This window comes from Apodemus sylvaticus, chromosome 1 (genome assembly GCF_947179515.1).
Source record: "Apodemus sylvaticus chromosome 1, mApoSyl1.1, whole genome shotgun sequence".
NCBI classification, from domain to species: Eukaryota; Metazoa; Chordata; class Mammalia; order Rodentia; family Muridae; genus Apodemus; species Apodemus sylvaticus.
Window position 1 is genome coordinate 119,231,195 of NC_067472.1, and position 12,956 is coordinate 119,244,150.

General features: G+C 35.5%; 1 protein-coding gene across 3 annotated transcripts in view; it reads right to left on the reverse strand.

The window, feature by feature from the left end:
• Nox4 (NADPH oxidase 4) overlaps positions 1–12,956 on the reverse strand; it is a 143,363-nt gene that overhangs the window by 84,866 nt on the left and 45,541 nt on the right. For all 3 annotated transcript variants that reach the window (XM_052159136.1, XM_052159153.1, XM_052159146.1), the window contains 3 exons: positions 12,697–12,769; positions 8,090–8,170; positions 1,046–1,262 (listed from right to left, as the gene is read on the reverse strand). In XM_052159136.1, coding sequence (XP_052015096.1) covers positions 1,046–1,262; positions 8,090–8,170; positions 12,697–12,769 — 371 coding nt within the window. The remainder of the gene's footprint in view (positions 1–1,045; positions 1,263–8,089; positions 8,171–12,696; positions 12,770–12,956) is intronic.

Here is a 12,956-nt window from a genome sequence, read left to right on the forward strand (position 1 = left end):
TTTTATCCTTCACTTTTATTTTAATGGCCCTTTGTAGAAAATTAATTTACACAGTTGTAGCAGACATTGCTCATTTACTGAAGACAGTTCCTGCTCTGTAGACTATGACAATGAACATGACACTCAGAAGATATGCAGGATGGGGGTAAGTTCTACAATGAAGTGACCTTGCAACTGTGGGCCACTTACTCCTAGATGATTAGGATACACATCAAAATAATAGATCTTGCCATATTTACCTTACATAATATTCATCATTATATGACACTCAGAAAACTGACCAGCTGACACCAAAGTCATCTAAAAATTCATTGATGTTTCTGTATTCTTTCTTTAAAATAGCATTTCCATTTCTTTATTTCATATGCAAAATAGTGGACTTCAGTTAGATGATGGCAGTTACTTCAGACAAGGGCAGACATAAGTTGGGGTAGAAGTTACCCAAGTATTTGTGGAGTAGTTGAAGAAATTTCCAAGATCAGTATTTGAGTTAAAGACCTACATCTACACACTTCCTCTTCCACTACCTGCTTATAAACTTTGGTCAGGGTACTTGTTTGGGCTCAATGTTTTCATCAGACTGTTGAGTTAACTGTGGATACTGAAAGAAATCCTACATACAGAAAAATCCTGCATAGTACCAAGAAGATTAAAGTAAACATTCAACAAATTAACTTCACTATTTATTATGTATAATATCATGTTGTAATAGAATATTATAACAATTAGTAGAGTTTGTTTGTTTACAGTTCCTTTTATTTAAATTTCATGTCTTAATAGCTTTAGAATAAATATTTGTAGTCTCTCTGAAAGCAAAGAATAGGAAGAGCATACTACACTAAAACTGTTTTTCTATATATACCTTTTGCCTTGGAGTATTAGATATCTGTCATACACACAAAACAAATAGTACTCCGCTGTCTAAACATCCTGAAATATCTTCTAGTACCTGAAAACACAGGTTCAGAGACACATTTGAATGCAATGTCAGACAGTCACACGAAACCACAGACTTGGCAGATCTGAAAGAGAGGATTAATCTGACCTGTGGGAAATGAGCTTGGAACTTGGGCTCTTCTAGGCAAATCTTCACAAGTGTTTCCTGGTAATGATCTTCTAATTTTGAAAACTCTCCAGACAAAGATCCATGAAAATGTTCTGATATGTAGTCTGGTACAGACATATTCTGAGACGGGGTCTGGTTCAGACTGATGCAGCCAGGAGGGTGAGTGTCTAAATTAGTTTGATACTTCAATAAGCCACTAAAGTTAAATTGGATAAAAACAAGAAGACAGAAAAGAGACTGAGTCAAAAGATGGAATGGATAAAGAGAAGCAGTTGTTTCTTTTTTTCTTGTTGACTTTTTATAGTATTTATACAAAGTATTTGTGGGTGATCTATTTCAGGAGAAATAAATATCCTAAATTCTTTACTAAAGAATACAGTAAAAATCTTTAGTTTTCCAAACAAATGCTATTTCTATGAGGAAGAAGAAAACAGATTCAAGTTTCTTGATGTGTTTTGAAAGAGCAAGCATAACTTCTGTTAGGCATTCATGCATTAACTTACAAATTTTCACTTCAACAAACACTGCGAAAGTAACTTCTTTGCTATACATCCTAAAGCTTAAAGGAAAAACACAGGGATAATATTTGATCAAAGTAAGACTAGATAAATCAGACTACATGATTCATATAGAAATAGTAAATAAAAACACCAGGCATCAAAAATTTGTTGCTTATATGAAAACAATGCTTAAATACCCAGCAAGTCCTAAAGCTGTTTGCTTTTCAAACTCTCTGTAAACACAGCCACACAAAAGCTTAAAATGAGCCTCTACAACGGCATCTCATTGCTTATCTTACTATATTCTAATTCCTGAGTTTGTTCATTCTTCTTCCTTCCTTCTTTCCTTCTTTCCTTCTTTCCTTCCTTCCTTCCTTCCTTCCTTCCTTCCTTCCTTCCTTCCTTCCTTCCTTCCTTCCTTCCCTCCTACATTTTATTTGTGTGTGTGTTTGTGTGCCCAAGTACACATTCATATTTGCACACATATACATATATTAAGAAGAGGTTACAGGACAACTGGCAAGATTTAGCATTTTTCTTCTACAATGTGGATTCTGGAGATCAAACTCAAGTTCTCAACTTTGCAGCTTGAGCCTTTAACCACTGAACCAACTCACTGGCCTGGGTTGTGCTATTGTATTCTCTGTCAAGACATGAAAGAAGCAACCATAGGCTTGTTGGGAAAACTCAGTGAAATACATATTAGTGGACTGCTGATATAGCTCAGTGAGAGAGTACCCACTTAGCTTGGCAAATGCTTAAAGCATGGGGGATAATCCCCAGTAATCACACACACACACACACACACACACACACACACACACACACAGAGAGAGAGAGTAGAAGATAGGTATTTAATATTAAATATGTTCAATGAGAAAAAAAGATGATGTGTTTTGAAAATTACCACATAAAATATAAATGGGAATAAATTAGGGATGAAGTATGGAACTATAGACTTTTAAATCTCTGGGTCAAGCTGTAATGAAATGAACTTCTGATATCAAAAGAAGAAACTGTATGGTAATAAAGGTTTTGCCACATCAGAATGAGCATTTTTAATAATTAGGAATTTAATCCATAAAGATACATGGATTCAGAAGCCAGACATACATTTGGGGTGACTATATGATGGACTCTGGAAAACCTGATTTAATCAATCGAGAGTGTATACTGTATTAAAACTCATATCTTTATTCATAAACAAACAATTAGCATCAGTAATTTAAATATGCAGTGAAAAGAGCTCTTCAATGAAAAGAGCTCTTCAGATGAGGTGTTATTTCACAGCTGTCCTGTCTTGATGTCAAGGGCCCAAAGCTTTTTATGTCCCAGTTGACTTCTCCTTGAATTTTAGATGCCTCCAGGGCAGAGACCTTGGATTTGCATGAAGAATTTTGAGTGACTATCAGAAAAGTCCCAGTAGAAAGCCAGCTCTAGGCAGCCATCTCCAAAGCTGGGAGGCTTTCTGGGTGTTTAGATTGTAAATTCTGAGAAGATCTGGAAGAAATGTAAAAGATCTGAACAGTACATGTCAATCACAAATTTTATCTCAAAACACTATTTTTTGTGCAAAGTAATTCCCTTTTAGAACCTGAAATTAAACATATAAATCCAAATTACTAATGTATTTAAGGTTCAACATCTCCTGTACAAGTTTTATTTGAAGGACCAACAATTTAAATTTTGAAGGGACAAGTCATTAAACATTGTAATTGATGACAAAAGTTAGAAGCAGAACCAAATTTAAATATGAAAGTTATTTGACATTAGGAAAAAGAAGCTAATTCAAAATATATTTGAAAATTCTCTGGCTAAACAAAACCTTACAAAATCACATGAAGTAATCAACCCTTTTCCTGTAAAATCTATGTAAGCAGAAAAGCCAGCCAAAAAAATCTAATCACCTCATCTATGAAGTCAAATCTTTTTTAAAGTTTCTGTTCATTGTGGATTCATCTATTCCCTGAATTGCTAGAATTCCTGTAAATAAATGATATTTGTATTTGAAGATACCATCTACAGCTCTGTATTGATTTTTTTCTTTATCTCAAATCAATTATATCTTGGGAGACTGTGATCCTACAGTATATTGCTCCTCTTAGCCTTAAGTATTGAACACACTGATGGTCAGGGGAATGGGTGCCCAGCAAATAGAGATTGTTCCCATCAAGCCTACAGTATATTGTTAAATAGAAATGTTAACACACATGCCTGAATTTTGCTTTGAACGACTCCATGCCCATCTTACTCACAAAAGACTGGAGCATGACATTATGTAGGAGTTTCAAGAATAAAGATTCACTCAAATTCCAATAATGACATAAAAGAAAATTTAAAATGATGTACATATACATATACATATACATAGACATAGACATATACATATATATACTTGTTAATTAAAAAATAAAATATATTTGAAAAATTGCAAAATTTTCCAGTAGTCATTTTCTTCTCAGAGACAGTCTATAATATTTTAGTAAAAAAATTAAGTCTGGGGCTAGAGAGATGACTTAGTCATTAAGAGCACTGACTGCTCTTCCAGAGGTCCTGAGTTCAATTTCTAGCAACCAAATGATGGCTCTCAGCCATCTGTAATGGGATCCAATGCTGTGTTCTGGTGTGTCTAAAGAGACCGATAGTATACTTACATACATAAAATAAATGAATTAATCTTCAAAAAAAGGTTCAATGGAAAAAACTATGCAGTATATAATGATTATTCATTGTGAACCTATTCAACAACATTTACTTCAGCATTATAGTAATTGCTTTCATTAGTAATTATGTTATAAATAGATTTAATATATTGAATTCTTTTGTAGCTATTCTGTTGGTTAAGTATATAAATGAAAATTATGGTCTGTCTATGATATTTGTTCTTCCAAAAAGGAGCTAAGTTTCAACAGATCTGATTCTTAAGGAAAAAAACCCTTAATACCATCCTTTTCTAAAGTAACTACTTTTAGCCCAGCACTATTCCTCCCTTTAATTCCAGCACTAGGGAGGTAGAGGCAGAGCAGATGGACCTCTGTGAGTTCAATATCAGCATGGTCTTCAGAGCAAGTTCTAGGACAGCTAGGGCTATATAACAGAAGTCAAATTATCACTATTTGCAGATGATATGATAGTCTACTTAAGTGACCCGAAAACCTCCACCAGAGAATTCCTACAGCTGATAAACAACTTCAGCAGAGTGGCTGGTTATAAAATCAACTCAAGCAAATCAGTTGCCTTCCTATACTCAAAGGATAAGCAGGCTGAGAAAGAAGTTAGGGAAATGACACCCTTCAAAATAGCCACAAACAATAGAAAGTATCTTGGTGTGACTCTAACCAAACAAGTGAAGGATCTATACGACAAGAACTTCAGGTCTCTGAGGAATGAAATCAAAGAAGACCTCAGAACATGGAAAAATCTGCCATGCTCGTGGATTGGCAGGATTAATATAGTTAAAATGGCCATCTTGCCAAAAGCGATCTACAGAGTCAATGCAATCCCCATCAAAATCCCAACTCAGTTCTTCACAGAGTTAGAAAAAGCAATTCTCAAATTCATCTGGAATAACAAGAAACCCAGGATAGCTAAAACTATTCTCAACAACAAAAAAAATTCTGGGGGAATCAGTATCCCTGACTTCAAGCAATACTACAGAGCAATAGTGTTAAAAACTGCATGGTATTGGCATAGTGACAGACAAGTGGACCAATGGAATAGAATTGAAGATACAGAAATGAATCCACACACCTATGGTCACTTGATCTTCGACAAAGGAGCCAAAACCATCCAGTGGAAAAAAGATAGCCTTTTCAACAAATGGTGCTGTTTCAATTGGAGGTCAGCATGCAGAAGAATGTGAATTGATCCATTCTTATATCCATGTACTAAAATTCACTCCAAGTGGATCAAGGACCTCCATGTAAAACCAGACACACTGAAACTAATAGAAAAGAAACTGGGGAAGACCCTTAAGGACATGGGCACAGGGGAAAAGTTCCTGAACAGATCACCAATAGCTTATGCTTTAAGATCAAGAATTGACAAATGGAACCTCATAAAATTACAAAGTTGCTGTAAGGCAAAGGACACCATTAAAAGGACAAAACGGCAACCATCAAATTGGGAAAGGATATTCACCAACCCCACATCTGATAGAGGGCTAATATCCAATATATACAAACAACTCAAGAAGTTAGACCCCAGGGAACCAAATAACCCTATTAAAAAATGGGGTACAGATCTTACCAAAGAATTCTCACCTGAAGAAATTCAGATGGCCGAGAGGCACCTTAAGAAGTGCTCAACATCATTGGTCATTAAGGAAATGCAGATCAAAACAACCCTGAGATTTCACCTTACCCTAGTCAGAATGGCTAAGGTCAAAAACTCAGGAGACAGCAGGTGATGGCAAGGATGTGGAGAAAGAGGAACACTCCTCCTCTGCTGGTGGGGCTGTAAGATGGTACAACCACTGTGGAAATCAGTCTGCAGGTTCCTCAGAAAACTGGACATGAGACTTCCAGAGGACCCTGCTATACCTCTCCTGGGCATATACCCAAAGGATTCCCCGGCATGCAATAAAGACACATGCTCCACTATGTTCATAGCAGCCTTATTTATAATAGCCAGAAGCTGGAAAGAACCCAGATGTCCCTCAAAGGAGGAATGGATTCAAAAATGTGGTATATTTACACAATGGAATACTACTCAGCAATTAGAAACAATGAATTCACAAAATTTTTAGGCAAATGGTTTGATCTGGAAAATATCATCCTAAGTGAGGTAACCCAATCACAAAAGAATACACAGGGAATGCAATCTCTGATAAGTGGATATTAATTAGCCCAGAAGCCCTGAATACCCAAGGCACAAACTGCATAACAAATGACTCCCATGAAGAAGTATGGAGAGGGTCCTGATCCTGGAATGGATCGATCTAGCATATGAAGGCAATATAAGGACAGAGAAAAAGGAGGGAGGTGATTGGAGAAGGGATGGAGAGAAGAAGGTTTAATGGGACATATGGGGAGGGGGGATCCGGGAAAGGGGAAATCATTTGGAATGTAAACAAAGAACATAGAAAATAAAAATATTTTTAAAAAAAAAGAGAAATCCTATCTTGAAAAGACAAAAAACAAAAACAAACACAAACACAAAGAAAAGTACTATGCTACATTTTGAATCGCAAAGAAAGTTTTTTTCAAAGATCTGATTTTATAAAGCATAAAGGCAAAAAAGAATACTTTGTTATACTAGTAAATGAGGACATGATTCTCTTTTCTCATAGAAAGAAGTGGGGACAGGGACAACGGGAAATAAACAATGAGGAGATGATGACAATGGGTTATAGTCTTGAGTCAGTGCAGATAAACTTTAGAGAATATAATAGAAAGTCAAATTGTGAGAAGCTCTCAAAAATGTGTATGTGTGTGACCTAGCAATAATAAAGACATTTTTAAATGCCTATGTCCAAATCAAGTTTAAATTAATTAAGTAAATTTTGCCAAGTTGCTGAATCTTTCTCAACTTTAGATTCCCACTTGTGTAGGTTTCAAAAATATTATCTCCACAAAGTCTTGGTCATTTCATGTCAGACAATATTTCAAATAAGTTGAATTTATATTTGACCTCTGGTGAGCAGTGCATAATTTTATTGTAAATTAGTGATATCCTAATTAGAATCTGTTGAGGTTAATATCTACTTGATGACCCCAATTTGGAACTTGCAAACTAGCCTTTTAAAAAAGAACTAGAAACTAGAAACTAGCCATTTAAAAAAGAATACATCGTGTGTTGATGGCATAGCTGCTTTCTAGAAGAAAATGCAGAGCAAAGTCACAGTACCCAGGGCTTTTGTTGTAGCTCAAAGGCTCCACAGAGAGCTCTCTGCTCTCTCCCTTATGAGCAGGAATGATTAGCCAGGGCCCATTATTATTATGAATAACCAAGTTTCTGATGCCTTACATTTCCATGTTCTAACTGGGTTACCAAAGAAAACTATCAGTCCAACTGCAACAAAGCTGGTTAATATCCCTGTCATTACTAATGGCCATCAAAACCGAGGAGAGGAGGGAATTTTGACATGCCAATGGAAATAAGTCAATAATATATATATATATATATATATATATATATATATATATATATCCTAATGCTTTGAAAATTACTTTGTAAAACAGTCTGAAGGAAGGACAATGGCTCTGTTTCTCTAAACTGGTCTTCCCTTGGGAAACATGAGGTGAGATAAATGGGAGCATGCCGTTTACATTCCCACCTAATTCTCTTTATGATTGTTGAAAGGTATCTAGACTAGAGACAGTGATTAAACTAAAATGTCATCCTGACACACAGATATCAGTTCTTGTAGATGGGATAATGATCGAAGTGAAGGTATCCCTAGTGAGCCCTGGGCTGCTAACAAAATGGTGGCTCATGCAGAGATTCACACTTCCCACAAATCCTTTCAGTCAGTTATGTGGGACAGGAGAATGTAGATTGTAGTTCAGACAGTTTTACTTACCCTGAAACATGCAACAGCAGCAGCATGTAGAAGACAAAGAAGAGGTTGTGAGTATACCAGAAGATATCATAATTAGAAACTCTGAAAAATAAATCAGTTTCCATCAGTGCGGCTTTACCTTCATCACGTGAAAGAAACATGCACTTTGAAAATACATATCATATTTGTAGAACATTGAAATGTCAATTGTCCAAGATTCATCTATTGATAACAAGCTATTAATTTACTACATAAACTGCACTAAGAAAACTCATAAATAATGTCATTTAAAAGTGATTGATATACACACATACACACAGACACACACAATGTTGTAGTCTGATTTATAGTGTTTCTGTCTTTTTAATAGCATTTTGTTTTTCTTTGCTTCTTTTTTGAGATGGGGGTCTCTCTATGGTACCCTCTCTATGGAACTCACTATGCAGACCAACTTGGCCTTGAACTCACAGAAATCCACCTGCTTCTGCTTCCTGAGTGCTAGAATTAAGCACCCCAATTGGTGGCAAGCATCACAATTCTCAGCTCATTTTTGGTTTACTTTTATATTGTCAGGTAATTTTCAGACTAATGTTCTGATTTAAAAGAATGTTTTTTAAAAGTTGAAAAAGAAAACCCTAAATGGAAAAAGATTAAACTATCATTAATTTTTCATTCTGTTTCAGTTACTACTTTCAGGTTTCTGCCCTGACTTTCTTTGACCACATAGTCTGATATGGAATAGTAAGCTGAAATACTTTTTCCCCTAAATCATTTTTGATTATTCTGTTTCATCACAGTCATAGAAAGCCTTTTGAAAACATAAATTAGTATCAAGAAAGGGCTATTTCTGTGACAGACCTGAGCATGTTCAGGAGTTGAAGCCTTTGTGGAAGGACTGGAACTTTGGGATAGAAAATTATTGAACGTTCAGAGTATACTGAGCTATTGTGGTAACTTAGATGGTAGAGATAGTGCAGATAATTTTGATTGGCCCTTAAGTTTAAGAGGGAAGATAAGAATTTCTTAAAGACTCTCTCTGTGGTGCTCAATACGTTGCACTAAGAATATACAGTTCTGGTCACCAGAAGATAAAGAAGTGGCCTTGCTTAAGAAGAGACAAACATTACTGAAAAGAAAACTTCCGGGAAGTGTTTCCTCTGGGTCAGTACTTAGAAGCTATGCTCCAGGGGTGCTGAAGTCCAGGCTGACAACTGAATTTGGAAATGTGTAAGAGTTTGCCTGGTGATACTAATCTTGAAAACGTGAAGGAGTCATAGAGGACATAGCACTGCGAGAGGCCAGAAGAAATCTTTGGTGATGGAAAAGCCTCAGTTGCAGTAGAAGCTCCAGGATTGAAGAAAGCTAAGGCTTGGAATCATGTGGCGATATCAGAGTCCCTAATTAGATCCCAGGAAAGGACACTGGTCAACGGGCAGCCCAGTTGCAGCAGATATTCCAGCATTTTGGAAATGCTAGTTACATGAGAAGACCTCCAAGGAGGTCAAGGAGGTGTAGAAGCTAGCCTGAGCCTATACAACAAGTTAAATGTGCTGTAGATGGTAGAACCAGTGAAGTGGAGCTTCTCTGGTTCAGAAAAGTCCAGAAAACCATGAGTCCAAGAAGTCTGACACCGAGCTTTGCACTGTTTAATTTTGGTTTTGCTTTAATCTAGTTTAAATTGTGCACAGGTTCTTCTTTTGTAATAAGAAGTATGTAACTTATTTTTAATTTTGTGGGAAAACACAATTAAGAGACTTTCGAGCAACTCTGAATGTGTTAAAGAGACTGAAATTATAAAGACAAAGACCTTTTAAATTAAAACATGTTTTATATTGAGATTTTTTTTTTCTTTCGAGACAGGGTTTCTCCAGGTAGCCCTGGCTGTCCTGGAACTCACTCTGTAGACCAGGCTGGCCTCGACCTCAGAAATCTGCCTGCCTCTGCCTCCCAAGTGCTGGGATTAAAGGCGTGTGCCACCACTGCCCGGCTATATTGAGATATTGATTTAAGATGAGAACTTGGGAATAAACAAGAAATGAAATTAATATAGTGTGTAATATATGGATGTGTCAAGTTGACAAGGGGATCAATTGTTCTAGGTAGTTTTTGTCAAACAATACAAGCTAGAGTTCCCTGGGGAAAAGAATCTTAATAGAAGAAAGATATCCATCAGAAGGCCTGTAGGCAAGTCTATATGGACCATTTTCTTGATTAATGATTGATGCAGAGAAGCCCGTCCTACTGAGGGTAGTATAAATGTTGGGCTAGTACTAAGTTACATAAGAAATAAGGCTCGGAAAATGATGAACAAGCAAGCAAGCAGCAGCCTTCCACAACTGCTATTTCAGTACCTGCCTCCAAGTTCCTTACTTGAGTTCCTGTCCTGACTTCCCCCCGTAATGGAGTATGACACCTGAAAACTACAAGCTGAAACAAGCCCTTTCTGCCTCAAGATGCTTTCAGTCATAGTGTTTTTTCATAGCATTAGAAATCCTAACCAGGATAGTGTTCTTGCTCTAGGTAAGCACAAAAGAATAAAATAATAAAGATCAGTTATTAATTGTAAAAATGACATATGTTTATTTTATTTTATGTGTTTAGGGTAAATGTTTACTTATTAAATATTAGAAGTAGAGAGTAGACATTTGGAAGAAGTTTTTTTTTTGAAAGACTCTAATATAAAACACTAACAACTTTTAAAACTCTTGTTTAAAATATTTATAATTTGGATTTGTACAGATCTAACTTGATTTTATTTCTAGATCAAATTCTACACAATTTTTAGTTTCAATACATTGTGTAATGCTCTCTGAAAAATAAGTTCACCAATTTCAGACCAAACCACAGGATAGAACGGCCTGTTTCCCAGAATGTAGATTTTATAATTTGTAGTTTTCATAAGAAGTTTAAAAATATCCTTACCATTCTGAGCTATATCTCTAAGTTTGTCCTTAGTCTTTTGGAGAGTGTTGAAAATATATGAAAACACACAGATCTGTAATTCATTTCAGAATTTACTACTCAAAACTATATGTTAAACCCCCAAACTCAAAATTTGTGGGTCTTGAAAAATAATATATGTATGGTGATCGATTGTGCCATCAGTAAAGAGAAAGATAAAATGTGTCTACATAGAAAATGTTTAAAACATCTATGTGAGGCCGAGTGATGCTGGTGGGATGACACATAGTAAATAAGAACATGAAGCTCTGTGTGTGAAAATAATCCACAGAATGACAGAACTAATCCTTTGAGATGATTGGGGGTGAATATAATTATGAGTAGATGTATATAGAAATACAGCAAGAGAATCATTTGAAAAACTATTTTCCAGTTATTTTCAAACCATATAAACATTTGTTTCTTCATTATTTTTCATATCTCAGCCGTATAGCTGAAGATTTTTAAATTATAAGAATGGTTATGATTTCTTTTTTTTTTTTGTCTCTTGTTTTCTTCAAGCAAAAAATTTGATCTTATATGTGAGATACTTCTATTCTGAAATGGAATGTGTTCACCAGAAAAAAAAAAAAGACATGGGAATGCCATTGAAAATGCAAATCTGAAACTTCTCCGGATTTACTTATTTGTTTGTTTATTTGCTTATTTATATACATTCACATATATACCTAGAGGTTGAGGTCAAGTGTCTTTATCTTTCTGAATCTTTTTGTTTTGTTTTGGTTTTTGGTTTTTTGAGTTAGAGTCTGACTGAACCTGAGGCTTTCTAATATCCCTAGACAGACTGTCTACCCTGAAAAATCACAGGTATTCATCTATCAATATGTTGGCAGGTATCTCCATCCTAGTACTACGAGGCAGATGTGCACTATGCCTAACTTTCACATTGATACTATGGATTTGCCCTGAGGATATTTTTGTGCACAAGCAATTTCCCAACTGGGTCATATCCTAGCCCCATCAAAATATTTTAACTAAAAAAATCAATATGAATTGGAGTGTTGCTAAACATTTAAGCATGTCTCAAGTTTGTTTCTGAGGCTTTATTTAGAACACTATTTTATTATAGTCAAAAATAAAATGCTATCATCAGGTAATCAGCTATAAAATATTTTTTAAGGTATACATTCCTCTCAAGGTTTGTGAGCATGCAGTAAAATTCAATCACATATCCACCAATCTTTTCTATAAAAGATTCTGAAATATTCCAATTCCCTTAGTATTCAATAGAAATTTCCATATATTATTCCATTTCTTATGACTAACAAAATGTAATTTTCCAAAAAGATACACAAGGGGTTGGAGAGATAGCTCAGTGGTTAAGAGCACTGGCTGATCTCCCAGATGTTTTGAGTTCAATTCCCAGCAACCACATAGTGGCTCACCACCATTTGTTATGGGATCCAATGCCCTCTTCTGATTTGTCTGAAGAAAGCTACAGTTTAGTCACCTATTTAACATAAATAAGTAATTCTTTTAAAAATGTAAATGAAATATTGGAATGTCTCTATTTCAGCTGTGGCAACCCAGAATAGCCTACTCACTAAATGCATGGTCTACATACTTTAGTTATCCAAGACTTTTTGCTTTTCTAGGAAAATGAAAATAAGTGGGAAAAAACGTGGACCACCTGGACAAGATAGTCTCAGTCACCAGTCTGACCTTACCTTATTGCATAGGTAGAAGCTGTCACCATGAGGAACAATACAACCACCATGCAGACACCTGTTAGACCCGGAACTGTAAGAATATTCACAAGTACATTTTAATTTAACTCATACTGGAAGAAAGTTAAAAAATTATTACCTTAAATTATGAAGCATAGTACAATATTTTATTTCTTTGTACATATACCCTCTCTAACGAACTGTTAGAAAATCAGCACAGCCTCAACTATTCAGACAAGGCAGGTTTCTTTGTTGCTGGA